The sequence below is a fragment of the Aphelocoma coerulescens genome, assembly GCF_041296385.1.
Source record: "Aphelocoma coerulescens isolate FSJ_1873_10779 chromosome Z unlocalized genomic scaffold, UR_Acoe_1.0 ChrZ, whole genome shotgun sequence".
Taxonomy (NCBI): Eukaryota; Metazoa; Chordata; class Aves; order Passeriformes; family Corvidae; genus Aphelocoma; species Aphelocoma coerulescens.
Window position 1 is genome coordinate 20,176,802 of NW_027184085.1, and position 19,437 is coordinate 20,196,238.

At 45.8% G+C, this 19,437-nt stretch overlaps 1 protein-coding gene across 2 annotated transcripts; it reads right to left on the bottom strand.

The window, feature by feature from the left end:
* Nucleotides 1-1,364: 1,364 nt before the first annotated feature.
* HTR1A (5-hydroxytryptamine receptor 1A) lies at nt 1,365-4,690 on the bottom strand. Of its 2 annotated transcripts, XM_069001261.1 has the most exons (2): nt 3,517-4,690; nt 1,365-2,423 (listed from the first exon to the last, which is right to left on the bottom strand). In XM_069001261.1, exons 1-2 carry the CDS (start codon nt 4,601-4,603, stop codon nt 2,416-2,418), a joined length of 1,095 nt encoding a protein of 364 aa, XP_068857362.1. In that variant the 5' UTR covers nt 4,604-4,690; the 3' UTR covers nt 1,365-2,415. The 2 variants fall into 2 exon arrangements, with proteins under 2 accessions (XP_068857362.1, XP_068857361.1); XM_069001260.1 differs by having other exon boundaries at nt 1,365-4,690.
* Between the last annotated feature and the right edge of the window lie 14,747 nt (nt 4,691-19,437).

Consider the following 19,437-nt stretch of genomic DNA (forward strand, 5'->3'; position numbering starts at 1 on the left):
GCTCTGTTTAAAACATAAAATCTTTTGCTTGCTATTTGGATTTTTCTTTATTCATTGCTTGAACTTCCATAGGATGTTTAAAACTGAAATTGACCTCTCTAAGCTCTGAGGAGGTTGCTCATTAGTGGAGCAAATAAAATACTGCAACTAACCTCAAATATTGATTTAATATAAAATTGATTTCTCCCTAAAAAAAAAAAAACAAACAAACAAACTAGGTTTTCTGGTTGGATTTGGTTTGGTTGGGTTTTTTTCTTAAATTGTAGTAGAAATCAAATTAAGAGTTTGAAAATCGCAGTGCAGAAACAAAAGCTCTAATTTTTAAAGCAGGTCGTTTCCTCCACACTACGGAATTTATTGCAAAGGAGAAAAAAAAATAAAGAGACAACAGAAGGAGTGAAAAACTTAAAACTGTTGAGAGAAACAGTCCCACGGAGGTCTGGGCTGGTTCTTCCGTCGTGGCTGGTGCAGCGCCGCGAGGTCGGGAAGAAGGAGGGGGATGCGGTAGGAGCCGCGGATGGTACCGTGGGTGCCGCCCCGGCGTTGGCGACTTCGGGGTCCGGCCCGTGTGGCCATGACACGGTCCGGAGAGCGGCAGAGGTGAAAAGCTGGTGGTGGAGGGCGCCGAAGCAGCGATGCCACGAGCCGCCCTGGCGGATCCCCTGTCCCGGGGAGGGTGGCAGGGGTGCGGGGCCGCTCCGCCGCGTCCTGCCTCGGAAGGACCGAACGGAGATCGCGCGGGGAAACGGGGGGCAGAGGGGGACGGGAAAGGGCGCGTGTCGCCTGCTTGTGCCAGCCGAAGGGAGTTGCTCTTCTAGGCTCCGGGGCTGCCGAGCAGGAGTCGGCGCGCCTGGGGCAAGACTGCCCGCGGCACGCGTTCGAGGTTGCCCTCGTAGCCCCGCCATCCGCACCCCTGCAGCGCGGGAGGGCCAAGTGGATACAGCGAGCACGGAAGGGGCACCCCTCTGGCCGCCCTGTCTCATGCGGCTCGGGGTGTGCTCTGCTTCCAGGTCCTGGGACTCTCGGCGAAGTCGCTTGGCCGCGTCCCGTCCCACCCCGAAGTCTGGAGCCAGACCTCGGGGACAGCGGGGACTCCGCGCGGTCTATTGTGCTGGACCGGAGGGCGACCACGCTTTCCCAGCTGGGATCGTTGCCGACGAGTTTACAGGAAGGTTTACAGAGAAAAAAAAAGTTATTTGGAAAAAGGCAAAACGTGCAGGAGGCGTGGAGTCGGCAGGATTTAAGGAAGGAGGCACAGAGAAGGAGGCACATCCTCCTGTGCTGAGCACAGCAGCAATCACCCCGCACCGCCGGCCCTCCCGTCCCGGCTCCCTGCCCTAGGGTGCCCGGCAGCTCTGCCCAACCCCACCCCAGCGGGGTGCTCCCAAAGTCACCGGGTACCTGAGCCCTCAGGAGAAGTTTCGTCTCCCTAATCGCTCCAGACTAACTCCTCTGACACTCTGACACTTAGAGAACATCTAGGACACGTGTGGTTAGGAGTGATCAAAGAAGAGATAAGATCAAAGATCACTTTAATTGCGAAAATGAGGCCAAATAAGATTTTTCAGAAAATCAGCTGCATATCCGAGGTTGTCAAAAGCACTGTTTTCGTTTAATGTAAGCGGTTGAGTTCAGAAATTACTGGACACTTACATTCACGTGACACACATATTTCACATTCCCTTTTACTTACAAGCAACACAGATTACACAAAAATAAACAGGAAAAATATATGTGTGTATATATATATATATTTGGTCAAGCATTCATTCCAGGCAACCCGTCGCAGGGGTAAGCGGCAGCCGGCCCAGTGCCTACCCCTCCTTCCCGAGCCGAAAGCGGCCCCAGGTCCCGGCCGCAGCCGGAGGGAGAGGGATGGGCACGGCAGCGGAGGGGCAGGGGGCAGGACGGGCAGAAGGGCTGTGCGGCGGGCAACGCAGTCCTGCCCCAACCCCGGGCCAGGCGGGGAAGGGGACGTACACCGGGTTTCCCGGGGCCAAGAAGCTGGGCTAGCGGCAGAGCGGGGACTCTTTGCGGACAGAGGCTTACAGATCCGCCCCGACGACCGGCCAGGTCAGGCAAGGAGAACCCTCAGGACACTGCCTTCTTCTGGCCGTGGCTATCAGATTGCGGGGAAGGTCGTGCTTACCCCCGCCGGGACTCGCCCGGAGGAGGAGAGAGCCTGTCCCTTCCCAGTCTGCGCCGAGATGCTGTTTTCCCCACCTGCGACTGCCGCTGGCTGATGATCTCGGCCCCTCCCCTACCGCCACGGAGCACATGGCAATGTTTTGGTTGATCGGTTTGGATCGTTTTGTTGTTGTTTGTCTTTCTTTCTCTTTTTTTTTTTTTTTCCCCGAGCGAAATGTGCCGCAGCTGACTGCCTCCGAAGCAACCGCAACGTCTCAGGAGAAACTTTCAAGCGGCTTACGGAAGGAAAAAAAAAAAAAAAAAAAAAAGAAAAGAAAGAAACGCTACTTCGCAGGCTGCTTAAACTCCCTGTGCCGTTGTGTGCGCGGTGAACTCAGGGACAGTCGCACGGCGCCAAGCCTTTCCTTGCTGGGAAACACTCGGTCAAAGGCATTTAAAAAAAATAATCCCCATAAATCTCCATGTATAATGAGGCGTGCGGTTGGGGTTTTAAGTCCCATCAATTCCCTCTGTTGTAACAAAGGGAACCTCGGTGAACTGGAAGGTCTTAGCATACCAGGAGAGCTGTCAGGCACACGTAACGCAGACGGGGACATTGCTTTAGGTACTTTGCAAGATTACCAAACACGGGTGCTTTTCCCCCAAGAACATCCACTTGAGGGTTTCACAAACAGGGAAGCAACGCGCCCAAAGCTCCTTCCTCCGCTCGAGGAGTCGCCTTCAGCCTCCATACTCACACTGCCAAGACCGAGGTCGGACTCAGTCCACCGCCGTCGCCTGGTAAATCCAAGAATAATCCCCAACACGGCGGTTTCCTGCATAGGGTGGTTTTGTTTTACCGATGCTACTCGGGCAGACACTGTGGTTTACAGCCACCACAAGCAACGACCTGCAAACCCTAAGTCTACCCAGAATGATGGAGAGTGGGAGGGAGGCGGGAGCGCCGGCACCCGGCAGCGGAGGCCCAGAGAGACGAGGGCGGCCACGGAGCCCTGCCGGGCTGGGCGTCCCCAGCGGAGCCCTGCCCTGATCCGGGGGGCTTGTCCAGCCGGCGTAGAGAGAGTGACTCGGGCGCGCTGCGCGGAGCGGCGATGCCGGAGTCCCCCGCCCTTCGGACGGCGCTGAGCAGGGGCTGGGCGGGGGCACACTGCGGCTCGGGGCAGGCGGGTGGAGGAAGTAACAGGACCCCGCTTGCCCCGTCCCGGAGTGGTGGGCTTCACTGCCTGCAGAATTTGCACTTGATAATTTTCTTAAAAGCACTTTGGAAGTCTTTGTTGAAATAGGCATAGATAATGGGGTTGAGAAGGGAGTTGGAGTAGCCCAGCCAGTTGATGACTGCCCCCAGCCACTCGGGCATGTAGCACTTACTGTCACAAAAGGGCAGGACCAGGGCCACGATGAAGAACGGCAGCCAGCAGAGGATGAAGGTGCCCATAATGATGCCCAGGGTCTTGACAGTCTTCCTCTCCCGGGACAGAGCCATTCTCCGTTTGGCTTCCGTGTTCTTCTCGTTGCGGCTCTCGAAGGAGGGCGGCGGTGGGGAGCCGCACGCCTCGCTGGGTAGCGGCAAGTGAGTCTTGGAGGAACTGTTGCAGTGCTGGACCTCGATGATCTCCAGGGCGGTCCCGTCCTGGCCCTGCCGCACCGCGCCGTTGACACAAGCGCCGGGTTTGGGCTCTACAGTCCGCCGCCAGCCCTTGCCGGGCTCCCCGTTGCCTTTCTTCACGGTGGCCGGAGAGAGGGTGAGGCAAGTGTCGGCGATTTTTTTCTTCTCTGCTTTCTTGACTGTCTTGCGGATTCTAAAGCGTGCCGCCTTGAAGATGCGACCGTAGAGCACCAGCATGAGAAGAAGCGGAATGTAGAAGGCGCCGAAGGTGGAGTAGATGGTGTACCCGTGGTCCTTGCTGATGGTGCAGGCGTCGGGGTTCGAGCGGTCCTCCGGCGTCCTCCAGCCCAGCATGGGCGGGATGGATATCAAGAAGCCGATAAGCCAGGTCAGGCTGATGAGCACGGCCGCCCGCCGGGGAGTTCGCTTGTTAACATAGTCGATGGGGTCCGTGATGGCCCAGTACCTGTCCAAAGCGATGGCGCACAGGTGCAGGATAGAAGAGGTGCAGCAAAGCACGTCCAGCGAGATGAAGATGTCGCAGGTGACCTGCCCCAGCGTCCACTTGTTCAGCACCTGGTAGAGGGCCGCCATGGGCAGCACCAGCACGGACACCATGAGGTCGGTGACGGCCAGCGAGCCGATCAAATAGTTGGCCACGGTTTGCAGGGAGCGCTCCAGGGCGATAGCTGCGATCACGCAGGCGTTGCCACTCACGGCGCACAGGATAAGTGTGCCCAGGAGCAGGGAGGTGAGCACCTGGTAGCCCAGGGTCACCTCGGCGAGGCCGGGGCCGCTTGCTCCCTCGGGGGAGCGCGCTGGGGAGGTAGTGTTGTTGGCCACATCCATGCCGGGCGGGGGGGGATTGGGGGGGGTCGCTTCAGGAGATAGACATGGGAAGAGGCGCCGGTCACTTGTGCGCTCCCCTGGCAGGAGGCATCGGCGCCCCGTGCGGTTTGGCCACGCCGGGCACCCCCCGCTCCACCACCCCTCCCTCCCCTATATAGCGCGGCGGGAGGCGGCCGAAGCTCGGAGGACGGCGGCTGGCGGAGCCGCCCCGCGCCCGCCCATCCCCGCCGCCTCTGCCCAGCGCGCAGCCCCGCGCGGTGGGGGCGGCCCTCCTGCCGCCGCTTGCCGAGATGCTGCCCCTCGCTCTGCCGCTCTCCCGCGCCGTTCCTCCCTGCTCTGCCTCTCCGCGCTCTCCTTTCTCCCTCCTCTCCTTGCCTCCTTCCCCTCGCCCCTCCCCCTCCCCGTCCACTCCCCACCCTCCGCCCCTCCGCGGGGGTCTCGCTAGGTCGCCATCGTCGGGTGGGCGCGGATGTCATTCCCCTTCGTTCCCACCTGTTTGGAGGGACACCGCAGAGAAATTCTCCACGACTCCCCCTCTTACCCCCGCCCTTTACAAATCGTTCCGCAGCTCCGCGCCCGGCAGCGGTGGCTCTGGGCTATCCCGCAGGACCAGCGCCGAGGCGGAGGGGACACAAGGGGAGAGGGAATTCTGTGAGCGGGCACTGCCGGCTGCGGCGCGAGGGCAGCGCACGCCCGGGCTGCCTGGGGCTGGGGTGCCGAGCGGGCGGCGCTGGAGGTGTCGATCGCCACCTGCAGGCAGGCGGTGGCCGCCCGAGGGCGCGGCGCCCGCGGGACTCGGCCGGGCACCGCCGGCACGGGACCGGCCTGGCCGTGCGGCTCGGCACTCGCCTGCCCGGCCGCCGCAGCGAGCTGCCGGGGCTGCCCGGGAGCGGCACCAGCCATGCAGGGGCAGAGAAGCGGGAGCGCGGCCGGCAGCGCTCGTGTGTGTCTCGAGAGGGACCCCTGTGCAGCCCGACAGGGCTCCCGCTCGGCCGCTGGTGAGTGCTGTAGCAATGAAAGCCCTGTTGGTGATGATTCATGCCGTCGGCCCAGCGCCCTGCCGTCGAGGGCTACGAGCCGGTGCGCGACTGCCCGCCCGCCCGGTTCCCCGTAGAACGGCGATATTGCTCCTCGGCCCTCCCGAGAGGCGAATTACGGTACAGCACACTAGTGAAATGACTGTCCTCCCACGACATTAACAACCACGACAGCAACAAAAATAAGTGATAAAAAAGACTGAAAAAATCCCAAAACAATAAAATGTTGTAGGTTGTAGTTCAATCCGATAGGAGGGGAAAAAGGCTGTGTCTGAAAGTGAAATGAGAAACATATCAGTGAGAGCAATCTTAAATAAAAAAGAGTGTCAGATTGGCACATCATAAGCAAATCAGTTATTATCCAGTAAGTAGAACCAACAACCACAAACAAACAAACAAACAAACAAGTGGTTTTGTTTACAGGATTAACTCTATTTGTCCGTGAAAGGCAAACGAAAGTTCTCCAACACAACTTCTATAACAGGTTTCCTACTATCTTGCAGCTCATTGTTTTTAATAACTTGAGATCTTTCATTCTGTTCTGTAATTCTGCCATGCAAGCTCAGTAAGCACAAAGAGCCAAATAAGTAATTGCTTAACAGGAAGATTTGCTGAGTCTAACTTAATCAAACTTGAGATGACGTTCAGAGTCTGCTTTGCACACCCTCAGGTTTCCTTCATCTTCTGTCAGTCAACAGTTCAAGCTGAATTTACAGCTTCAAAACGTTTGGACAGATTCCAGCCAGTACCTTTTTACGAGGGTTCCAGACTGCATCTCTCTGCTTGCCTTCTCCTCTGTAAATGATCAAGGTATAGAGATTAGCTGGATCAGAGCTGCACCCCTGCATGCCTGTTGTCCCAGCTGCTCACACTAACATTTACAAGATCTGTGTCCTACTGAATGAAGCCTTAATGCTGTTGAGACACAGACGAAATGTAATCGATATTTAAGTATGCATTATGCTTTCACTGTCAACACCTATTTTCTTTTTAATGTCTCCTTAAATGCATGACATGGTTGGCTTCTAAGCAACTACCTCTTTAAAGACTGTTCCCCTTCAGTGAAATCAAAGTTTGTGCTTCTTGCTATTTAGCACCAGCCTGATTTTAAAAATAAAAATTAAAAAAAAAAAAGCGTGTCTGGGAGGCACGGAAATCTCGAGCAGATTCTCCCAGCTTTCTTGCATGGTGGTGGGCAAGTCATTAGCCTAATTAGATTATCTTGAAATTAGCGTTTCAAAGCCACAGGGGATTCGAGCTCTTGGGGAAACTGTTTCCAGAGATGTTTTGCACTGACACGGCCAAGTGAAGCTAATCCCAGACACTTTTTGGCGAGAAATCCAATGAGAAAACGTTGACAGGGTCCTTTTTCAACTGAAATATTTTAAATCGGCTTTAATTTTTAAGTTTTTTTCAGAGTTCGAAATTCATTTCTCTCTGAATTAAATTGAGACGCAACTTAGGCAACCGTGGATGAAGGGGAGGGAGTAGGAGGTGGAAGATGTAGACTAAGGGAAAATTCACCCTTTTGATGTGAGAGTGTCTTTAATCCTACTAAGCATTTAAACACCAAAATTCCACTTAAACTTTTAAGCAACTAAATGATGTCCTAATGTCTTTAGATAACCCAGGTGAAGCACCTAGGGAAATTCTTGGAAAACCATATAGTCATACAATCCAACCTGACTTGACAGTAAATGAAAACTTGACACACACAAACTTAAAAAGGCAAAACATTAATATTACTCAGTTAAGATACAGCAGCAAACAAGGGGGTCCTCTGTAAGTACAAAAAGAAAAGGCATTAACAATGGTGTCAGAACATTATTTTCTGAAAAATTTCATTCTACTTTTCAAAAATAGAAAAGGAGAGACTACATGTTCTTGATGCTCTCTGATTATAACTGTATTATCTATTTGTCAAAGTAAAACTAAAATGCCATAATTTAATTGCAGCATTTTGTTCCTGCAGTTGCATATTACACTTTGGTTTGAAAAGGATTTGAATCTTGGGCTTTTTTTAAACTTTTCACCATGATAAAATGCAGCACTTGTGGCATTCAAGAAATTATATTCCAGTAATGATTTCAAAATTAAAGGATTAAGGAACTAGGGAGTGAAGGAAATTAATTATTTCAGTTCACTGAAACTGATAGCGTGTGTACAGGTTTCTGTGAGAGAAGTTCCAAACAGGTGAAAGGAAACACGTGACAGGAGGCAACCTACCAAATAGTTCCTTCTTGAATTTTCTATCTAGGCATCTTGGAAGTATAGTCAAAAGGAATTATCACTACACAGTTCAAAACCTTCTGAGATACAGCTGTAACTTTAAAATACAGAGAAGCAAACAAGAACTTAGTGTCTGAAGTGACTGTATCATTGAAACACATCCTCTTCACACAAGGACATTCATTTCACTGTAAGATCCACTTCAGGGTATCTGCTCCCATCTTTCATAAAGCACAAAATATTTCACAGTACTTAAAAAAATGTAAGCTTTATTCTGTAAAACACTGAAAGATAACAGAAGGCGACCAAAAATCTTAAGGCCAAAGTTAGTGTTGTAGCTGCATAGCTCTCAGCCAAACTGTTCTGGATCAAAATGAGTCCAGGTTTAGTAAACTGCTTAGTCCTGACTTTGTGGACAAGATGAATCAGCTAGGACAGTAACTGACTTTGGGTACCAGTAGCAGAACTGTTTCCTGTGTCCTATTTCTGGGTATAGCCAATTTGTGAAATTCTGGATATGAGTCAAACTCATACTTCTGAAGTGGGAAAAAAAATAAATTAATCCTACAATTAGTCTAATCAGAATAAATACACTACAAAGCTGGTACAACAACACAACAAGTATAAATTTTCAACTTCCGAATCACTTTTGTGCCATTTTAGTATTTTTTCCTCTTTTAGAGCAAGGAAGTGGGCTGCGTAATTCTCCATGCCATCCTGTCCAGCCAGCCAAAAGCTGCTGAGCTGTGGCCCACTAGGAGCTGTGCAGCACTGAGACATTCCTTTAGTCCTGCAAAAATCATCCGGGATCTAACAGAGGGTAGAACATAAGCACATCACTCAGCTTCAGCGCTGAGTTAGGTGCTGCAAAATACTGAGATATCTCTCAAGCTGCTCCTTACCATTCCCAGTTCTGCGCCAAACAATGGCACCCAAGGCCAGGCCTGGAAAGATCTGTTAGCTCCATGCTGGACATGCTAAGTAGCAGTGCTGCTTTATGGCTTTAAGATGCCTTGAGAATGGTACAGCTGGGTTCACTGTTGCAGCAGGGATTACTGCAACAGTTCACATGCTGCGATTTCAGCTTTCGGTGGCGCAGCTCCAAAGCCAGACATTTCTATTCCCTCTTTATTGCACACTTAGAACCAGATCAGTAATCTGGGCCTGACAACCCAGAGGAACAATCTGAAAGAAGCAGGAATAACTACCATCTCAGAATGCTGAAATGCCTCTCTTTTTTTTTTTTCCCATAGTATTGACCATATTTTCCATTGCCTCAGATATCCCACTTGACACTATCATAATAGAAAACAGTGGGCTGATGACAAGTTCTCATGTCCTATTCTCATTCCATTCAGCTGCCTTACTGCAACTCTTATACTCATCATTTTTATTAAAGACAGAAACTAATTCTTTATAACATGCACACATATTTATTTGGTACTTTTGCCTTTCTCTGCCAAGAGTTTACAGTAGTAACTAAAATTACATCATAACTCAGCAGGGCTCACAAGAGGGGATAATCCATTTTACCTCACACTCTTAGAAGTAATAGAAGAGTAGGTAAACACTTCATCTAAAATGAGTAAGTGTTATGTATATTCAAGCAATATCACTGAAGTGAAACTGTTACTAGAGATGCCTGCTAAGTAAATCATGGGGCAGCTTTTATGCAAGTCTAGAAGTATAAACATCAGTTTTAAAAGATGTTTGCTTTCATATTCTCCCTCTGTGAAGTAAAGAGACTTTCAAGCATGTTTGTTTGAACATAAGTTTTCATAAGTTTGCAGAAAGTTCTCGGAATGTTGACATTCTATGAAAACTGGAATTTAGGATTCATTTTCCATGTTGCCCCTTCTGTATAACAGTGATGTGTAGCTGTGATGAAGGAAGAGCTGTGATAATGTCTTTCAACCATTTGTGCACATTCTTGATACTAAAGCTGCTAAGCATGAATTTGACTTCAGAAGAAACTCTGGGAGAATCTACTTAAGTCATCTTAATCATGCTGTGGGGGGAACAAAGCAATGTTCCAGCTCTGCTGAGGTTTTTATCAGCACATCCGTGTCAGAGACAAGGGACAGCAATGCACAGAACTGGTGCATTAGAAGCTGGTAAGAATCACCTCTGTGGTGCAATGCAGTCCCAAGAATCCAGAATATTGCCTGGACGGATTGTTAAAAACTGTGTTCTGATATTTGCGATTTAATTAAAAAATACTCACTCGCAATTCATGTTTTCTCAAAGTTTGCAAAAAAAAATCATCTTAATAACATCCCATACACAATTCTAAGATTGATAACTAGCACTGAGGAACGTCTTGGTTAAATCAGGCTTTTTCTTACAGCTAATTAAGATTATTTCATCTATTTATTTAACAGTCACATTGATCTTATAGCAAAATACATAACTAGCTTAAACCGTTTGCTGAAAATACATACCCCCTTCCAGAAGTATTCTAGATCTTAAGCAATTTTCACAGGTTTTATACAATGTTTGCATAACTGTTTAAACAAGGAGTGCTGATATAGTCCAAGCTTTGCAATAATTTCTAGTTTTTCTCTCACTAGTTATTTTATTTATGGATACATTTTAGCAGAAAAACTCAGGTTTTTTGGTTTGTTACCTTACCCCAAGAACCCCCTTCAAAAAAAAAAGACTGGCTTCTAAATGGGAAGGACTTTAATACAATGAGCATTAAAAGACTTTCAAATAAATTTTCATTTAAGGAGATTTATGCTCTAAAGATTTTTATTGCAAGGATATTTTTTGCCATTTTTTTTATGTATAGTATTTCACTTCAGAGGAGACAAAGAAACAAATTATTCTATAAGAACAATAAGTTATGAAAAAACATCTCTAACCAGACTTCACCTTTAGTTAAAGGCATCACCTTTAACTATCAGGCCAATCTAAATGAGTTTATCAGGATTTTCCAAAACAAAGTTAAGGTATATGAATCTTACAATTGAGTTGCAGGTATAACAACTGATGACTTCTGCTCTTATCATGTCAGAACTTCAATACTACATTAGATTAAAAGTAAATTAAATAAGCATTATTGTCTCCTTATCAACAAAGACAGAAACCAGAGTTTCAAAATTATTGCTTATAAAATATATAAATTCTCCAATTTTATGCACACTGGCTGGAGCTCAACAGTAGTGCCTGCAGTTCAGTATATTAATCCATGTCAAGTTTTAAAAAAGATGTTATTATGATTTAATTTCAATTTTCTCATATTTAAATTATTGTAATATTATTATTTTAAAAATACAGCTTGGAAAAAGCAGGGCTGATGTATAGACAATAAAGGTTTTGTCTTTGCAAAGTAACTTTATCCTTTTAAATGAAAAACAAGTTGTTTTATCAGCACAGAGATGAGTCACATGGAGTTACAGAGGCCCACACAGACTCTGCTTTTAGACTGACATTGACAAAGGCCATGAGGATATTGTCTTTGCTGATCTATTAATCTCCTTTACCTAGGGCATTATTTGGCACAGTAGTAAACCACCATGTATTCCAAAGAACCTGGGGCCTTGTTCAGGAAGAAAAGTTGTGGGATTTTTTGCTGGACGTAAATGTGCTCTTGAGGAATTACTCAGCTGCAGCTGCCTTCTTTTTCTTTATGAGTTTTCCTGGTACAATTTCTGTGCCATGCACAAATGCTAGTGCTTGAGGCAGTTGGAGTGTACAGCCAGGGATGCAGTGTAAGGCAGACATGCCCCTTCAGCAGCATCCCTTACCTGATGCCAGTTTTATAAGTGTTCATTCATTGTTGCCACTCATTTTCAGGCACCCTCCTGACTAATGGGTTTCAGGTTAAGTTAATCACCCAGTGTTCTTATGTAACAAATAGAGTTCATCAATCCACAAAAAACATACACAAAAGTTGATGCCTTGAGCATACAGCCTCTTAATCCTTCCATGATCAAATGCTAAGAAGAGTGTTTCTTAGCCTGTTCTCACCAAAGCTGTTCAGCTACCCAATTCTATCAGCAGAGCTAGAAAACTCAGGAAATTGCTGTCTGTTTTCAAACAGTTTTAAAAATCCTAGGGCTTTGGGTATAGAGTGATGAAAGACAGCACTACTACCTTGTCTTGGTTGTGTTTGTATGGGATTAAGCCAGTTCAAAATAAACCTGCTGGACAGAGTTCAGTCTGTGAATCCACATAGATCTTAGATGTGTTCTCAGTGTTGCTAGGAAACAATCAGTTCTGTGTGTTCATAACAGCAACAATGTGGGCTCTCTTGAGTTGACCAGGGAAATAAACAGTGGAAAAGGCCAGGATACCAATGAGTAGCTCAGGCCACTGTCCCCCACCTCATTTCCAGTCTATTCACCAGATGGCCTTAAAGGACATCAGCAAAGGAAACCATACAATGAGGGCAAATAGATATTTTGGCTAACTATGCCACTTGGAGGCACACAGAGAGCAACACAATATATGTGATAATATATAATGAGTGAGTTTACTATCAAGATAAGCCATACAGATCCTGTCTGCTACAATGGAACAAAGCTCATGAAGCTACACTGAGGTGAGATTTGATCAAATCTCAGCACTAGGGAAAGAGTATGGGAGGTTTCATATAATTATGAAATCATATGTTGTTCCTTGATGACATTAATTCTTTTTCAACGTTTTTATGATGTGTTAATCACTCTTTATAAGCTCCTAAACTCTAAGCAAAATTTCTGTCCTCTCAGGACCTCTATCATATCTGCCACAGACGTTCAGCATTCCCTTTCTAGTCAAGTCATCTGAACCCCCTCTTCACAGTTTCTGTTGTTACTCAGTTAAATTCAAAATAAGTAAAAATGGATGAGGTTTTTTAGGCTGAGATCACCTAATTAGGGTTTCCTCATTTTTAATCTCACCTGAGCAGATGAGATCAGATTTTGAGGCCCTCAAAACTACCTGAATGGCACACTACAACTGTGTAATTGTACTGCAATATCCTGCTAAAACTTCTAGGAATCTTCATCTACAAGTAGGCTTTTTGAGAATGAGTCTTACCCATAGGCACATGTTACAATGAACTCAGTTGCAAAGCTAGCAATTTACTAATTTGGTTATAGGCTGCCTCCATTTACTTACATCAAAGAACTCATCATTGTAGTACCGGTTTCTGTGCCACTACAAAAAAAATATCCAAAAACCAGGAAAAACATTAAAAAGAAAAAACATAAAACAAGGTATTAAGAAAATTTTAACAAACCAGACTCTTCCTTTCCATTTTCTGCAATAATTTTCTCTTAATGACTGTTCATACAAAAGAGTCACGATATGTTTTATACATCTAGTACATCATGTATCCCACAAGGTTTGTCACAGTTTTTCTTGATAAGACAAATTTTATGTTAGTCATGAAAGGCTAGACAAGCTTTTTTTAACCTGTACTCTGGTGCAATACACAATTGCATTACTGTAAAGAAGAGTAGCATTATGTCCCTGAGAGGAGCAATTAATTTCTGTCTTTCCACTTCTTCAGAGGGGAGAGTAAAATGCCAGTTTTTACCTGTTTCTGTCCATCTCCTTTAGAAGAAAAAGGAGTACTGCTAAAGTTTCTTTACTCCTTCCTCTCTGAGTACCTGTGGGACATTCTATTTTCCCCCACGCAACACTGATTATGTAAAATAAAAATTAAAAAGTAGTTTATTCATTAACTATACAAAGTTATTCTTAGGTTTTTCTAAAGATGGCTCCATGAAAATTAGCACTGCAGCCACACATCTACTGTTTACTTTTTATCAGTCCTCTTCTGCACTATATTCCATTTTAGTAAGAAATCAATATTATGATATCACCCGTGAATTCAATTGCATTTGGCTTACCCTCCATTTCTGGTTGTGCAAGACTATAGTGAGTAATTATGCTGGCTAAGGCTTTTCAAACAAGAAATGGAATAAACTGTTTTCTGCATAAATGCACATATTGGTTTTGTTTGTCTCAATGTCAGATTAACATTGTCATCATGGGGATAAATTTGTTTGTATTTAATTATTGCAAGACAATGAGAGACACTAGAGTTGAGGAAGATGGCATTTATGACTCTTTTTGTCTGCAATATCATTCAAGTCAATAATATATCTGGATCCAAACACACAACAGAGGAACCCAAAAAAAGGTTACCCATTTTCTTACTTATGCAAGTCTTGTATATTCATTTATGGATTCATGTTTTGAACTGTGGCTGCATCCTCCTCTGTGGTGACTTCTACCATGGAAATGTGGTGGGATGACTCTCATGACTGGGGTGCTGCCATGGGTGGCTATGAGCTCTTTAGGAGAGACAGGTGAAGCAGGGGAAGTGGTGGGATAGCGTTAGGAAGTGCTTTGATTGTATTGAGATTGGTGGTGATGAAGATGACACAGCTGAGAGCCTCTGGGTGAAGAGTGGGGAAGGTCAGCGGGGCACAGCTCTGCAGGGATTCTGCCAGAGACCAGCCAGCCAGGGTGAATGGGCACTTGGGGTGTTCTATAAATGGCTGCCAGAAGGCCCATGGTCACCAGCCTTTGCTCATGCACAACATCATCTTGCCAGATGTCTGCTGGAAATACAACACAGCAGACAGGAAGCATCTAGGAGGTTCCTGGAGTGTGTGGGAGACAACTTCCTTATACAACTGGAAAATGAGCCTACCTGAGCAGGTGCTCTGCTGGACCTGTTGTTTGTGAACAGAGGACTGGTGGGTGATGTGCTGCTCAGTGACCGCCTGGAGCACCAGGAATGTGAGAGGTTGCAATAGTGGCTGAAAGAAGGAGGGGCACCAGCAGAACTTCCTCCTTGGATTTATGGTGGGCAGACTTTGGCCTGTTTAGGAGATCAATTGGCAGAGTCCCTTGGGAGTCTGTCCTAGAAGGCAAGGGAGTCTAGGAAGGCTAATGTGCTTTAGAAAGGAATTGTGAAAAATTCAGGAGCAGTCTGTCCTAAGGTATAGGAAGACAAGTCACCTGAGAAAAAGAGCAGCCTGATTAAGCAGAGAGCTTAGGGGAAAAAAGACAATCTCTTGACTCTAGAAGGAAGGTCAGGTGACTTGGGACAACTACAAGGATGTCACGAGGTCATGTAGGGAAAGATTAGAAGGGCCAAAGTCCAACTACAACTTGATTTGGCCGCTACAGTTAAAAACAAAAAAGGTTTCTATAAATACATTGTCAGCAAAAGGAGACTCAAGGAGTCTCTCCATCATTTGCTGAATGCAGAGGGTACTGTAGTGAAAGGGATGACGAATGGCAGAGGTACTTAAAGTCTTCTTTGCCTCAGTCTTCAAAACCTAGACCAGTTGTCCTCGGGATACCCTGCTCGCTGACCTGGAAGTTGGTGATGGAGAGGTGAGGGAAGCCCTCACAACCCAGGAAGAGATGGTTAGTGACCTGCTATGCCAATTAGGCATGAACAAGTCTATGACCGCTGGTGGGATCCACCTCAGAGTAATGAGGAAATTGGTGAAAGAACTGCACATACTATTTTCAATCATCTGCCAGCAGTCCTGGTCAATTGGAGAAGTTCCAGCTGATTGGAAGTTAACAAATGTAACACCCATCAATAAGAAGGGTCGGAAGGATGACCCAAGGAACTACAGGCCTGTCAGCCTAACCTCAGTTCCAGGCAAGGTTATGGAAGAGATCATCCTGACTGCCATTACACTGCACATGCAGGACAGCCAGGGAATCAGGCCCAGCCAACATGGATTTATGAAAGGAAGGTCCTGTTTGACCAACCTGATCTCCTCCTACAACACAGTGACCCACTTAGTAGATGAGGGGAAGGCTGTGGATGAAGTTTAGCTAGGCTTCACTAAAGTGTTTGATGCCATCTCCCACAGCAGCCCCTAGAAAAACTGGCTGCACATGGCTTGGATGGGTACTCTTTGATGGGTAAAAAACTGGCTGGGTGACTAGGTCCAGAGAATCATGGTGAATGGAGTTAAATCCAGTTGGTGGCTGGTCCCTAGTGGTGTTCCCCAGGGCTTTAGTTTTGGGGCCAGTCCTGTTTTACATCTTTATTGATGATTTGGATGCGGGAATTAAGTGCATCCTCAGTAAATTTGCAGACAAGACCGACTTGGGTGGGAGTGTTGATCTGCTTGAGGGTAGGAAGGCTCTGCAGAGACACCTGGACAGACTCCGTCAGTGGGATGAGGTCTCAGCTGCAGGAGGTTCAACAAGGCCCAGTGCAGGGTCCTGCACTGGGTCACAGCAACCCCAGGCAGCTCCACAGGCTGGGGGAGGAACGGCTTGAGAGCTGCTTGACAGAAAGGGACTTGGGGATGGTGGTTGACAGTGGCTGAACGTGAGCCAGGGTGTGCCCAGGTGACTAAGAAGGCCAATGGCATCCTCGCCTGGATCAAGAATAGTTTATCCAGCAGGACTAAATAAGTGGTCCTACCCCTGAAACTTCACCTTCAGTACTGTGTTCAGTTCTGGGCCCCTCCCTTTGAGAAGTAGATTGAGGAGCTGGAGCATGTCCAGCAAAGGGCAACAAGGCTCATGAAGCATCTAGAGAAAATGTCTTACGAGTAATAGCTGAGGGAGCTGGGTTTGTTTAGTCACGAGAAAAGGAGGTTCCGAGGAGACCTCATCGCTCTCTACAGTCCCCTGAAAGGGGGGTGTAGCCAGGTGGGGGCTGGTCTCTCCTACAGTGCCTGCAGTGAGAGGTCTAGAGGAAAAGGCCTTAAGCTGAGACAGGGGAGATTCAGATTAGATATTAGAAAACATTTTTCCACTGTTAGGGTGGTCAGGCTTCCTGGGGAGAGGGTGGAGTCACCATCCCTTGAGGTGTTTAAGCAGCATCTGAACCTGCTGCTGAGCGATATGGTTTAGTGATCTAGAGGTAACAGTGGTGGTGCTGGGTGGACAGGTGGACGCGACAGACCTTAGAGGTCTCTTCCAGCCTAGATGATTTTATGATTCTATGATTCTATCTGCTCATTCACTCAGTGGTAAATAAGTACATAAGGTTCAAAAAAGGATAAATGCCTCTCCTTCTTTTCTATCACCAGGGATCCTTTCTTTTAAGTCTCATGGGATCCAAACATCATTTGTGTCTCTCCCCAACGCTTAAATGCAGAAAGTCAGGTTGGTTGTATAGAAATAACTGCAGCAGGGAGAAGCTCCACTCCTTGAGACAAATGATGCTTCAGTGACCACTTGGAGTTCAAGAGGAGGCCGTAAACCTCCACGAGGCAATTATTCAAGATATACCTACTGGAGAAATTTTGAGAGATTTTGCAGTCCCCCACAGCTAATGATTAATGGATGTTCAAAAAGAAGACATAATCTGTTCATATCTCTTCCTATACATTTTTAACCTTAAAGTAACTAAGGTCATTAAAATATCAGGTTCAAAAAGAAAGCAGCTTTTGCTCTTCACACTTAGTTAACATTTGGCAAAGTTTGAATAGTTTAATTATGTGTTATGTAAAGCATTATAAATGAGTTTTTACATTTTTAATTGCAAGCCTTCTGTTTGTACACTAAGAAAAGCCTAAAAATAACTTCTTTATCCCTATTTTATCTGTCTCAGATCTCTTTCTAATAATTTTCTGTTTGATCAGAATTACTTCATTCCCTCCACCTCACAGGGAAGCTCTCTAAGCTCTTTTCTGTTTTGATTCTTCAAACATTGTCCCACTAGAAAAAAGCCTGTAAAGTTCTTTTTCCTGAGAGTTTTCAGTTTGATAAATGTGAAATTCTCACATGAGGAAGTTATTTAGTTACTGTTTACAGTATCAAATTCCAAAGAGCATTATCAGTAACTAGTTCTATAAACAGCTTCTCCCTCTACTTGAACTACCTTAGTTAATGTTGGAGCAAACTTCTATTTCTATATAATATTTAATTTCTCTTGAACTCATCACTATTCACCCACAGGATCGCCTCTGTTAGAGCTACATTACTGACTTTGGGCACATGCCAGGTTTTGCTGTAATGTTTATCATGTCACTCTGATGATGGTTTAACCAATTGTCTTGGGGTGACTTTATGATGTGTATCCCCTTTTGCTGCTCTGCGCCTAGACATGATTCCTGTGCCTTTCTGTGTCTTTAAAACTGGGCACAAGAGAAAGAAAATAAAAGCCAGATGAACTTTTCAAAGCAGTTTGTGCTCCAAGGTCATGCTTCTGTGGTGGCAAGAGCAGAGGAAGCACCCTTTGCTGCTTTTCAGCCAGCTTTTGGCTCTGTTTTCTCCAGAGAGACATGGAGAGTTAAATTTTTTTTCCCTGGGACTTCAGCTCCTTCTTCTTCTCTTCTGGAACTGTTTAGAAGTTTCCAACGAGGTCTGGAGGGGGCCTAGGCCGACCCAGCTCTGAAGAGGAAAGAGAGAGAGGCCACACCCAAAGAAAGGACTCTAAAATCTTACCAGGCTCTCTTCACAGCAAGAGGTTTTACAATCTAGCATTATTCTTTTCCCATTTTTCATTGTCTCTGTTAAATAATTTCTTTTTTTCCTTTCACTTTCCTCTGAGGAAAATTTTTCCTGAACCTGGTGGGGGAAGGATGGCTGTAACCTGCCTTCTATCAGAGGATGTTCAGATTTGGAAGTTTCTCCAAATTTGTCTCAAATCAGGACACCAATGCTCACTCTATAATTGTTGTTACCTGTATACAAATCTGTTTGCCTGCTGTTTTGGAGACCATTGTAGGGAAGGCCACCTCAAAAGATTATGGTTATGGTATGTATATGTTACTTTTCCTAACTTCTTTCTCCATTTTTTATTTGTCTTCTGTTGGGGTTCATTGAAAGCAAATCTTTATTAGTTTAATTCTTCTATATTACTTTTTTCCTTCATACCTGAGGTGGATCTTCCAATTCCTCATAGGATTGTGCTCATAGCAGGAATGCAGTTAGTCATAACTTAAAGCAACTTGTGCTTCAGAAAACTACCACTGATTTTAGTGTAAGTTCTGTAGCTATAAGGGCAACAGGTTTACCAAGCATATATGGATAGCTTCTCAATACCCTTTTTCTATAGAACTGTGGATACAAATATGCAGCTAGCAAGAATTTTTCTTGCTATTTTCCAGTCCCATGGGATATTTTTCTCTCACACAGAAGATATTAGTAGAGTTCTATAAGCTATGAACACCTGTGACCTTGCAAACCCTTCTTTATAGTACAGTAGAAAAATATTTTGACAATGGATGTTTTAGGATTTTAGCCAATCACCCCAAGGGGTGGCTGATCCTTTGACCAATTAGACTATTAAGAAAAAAAGTCTATACAAAAGCAGTAAAATAATTAAATAAAGAAATCTTGCTGCACAATTCCTGCCTGCTGGATCTCTCTTCTCCTCCCTATCACTCTGGGATACCACAATACAGAACTATATTAAAATAAAGATAAAGGTAAGGAAAAATCAATTAATAATTTGATTCTTGGAATAAGAGTCATCATGAAACGACAAATCATTTTCTTCTGTTCTCAACTGGTATTTATTTCAGCCAGAGAGAGCTGAGTGTGCTGGTTTTGCAAAGCATTTTAAGCACATGTGTAATACCCATAGAACAGATAGTTCTGCTTGCATGGGTATGTCCCACTTACATGTATAGGTAA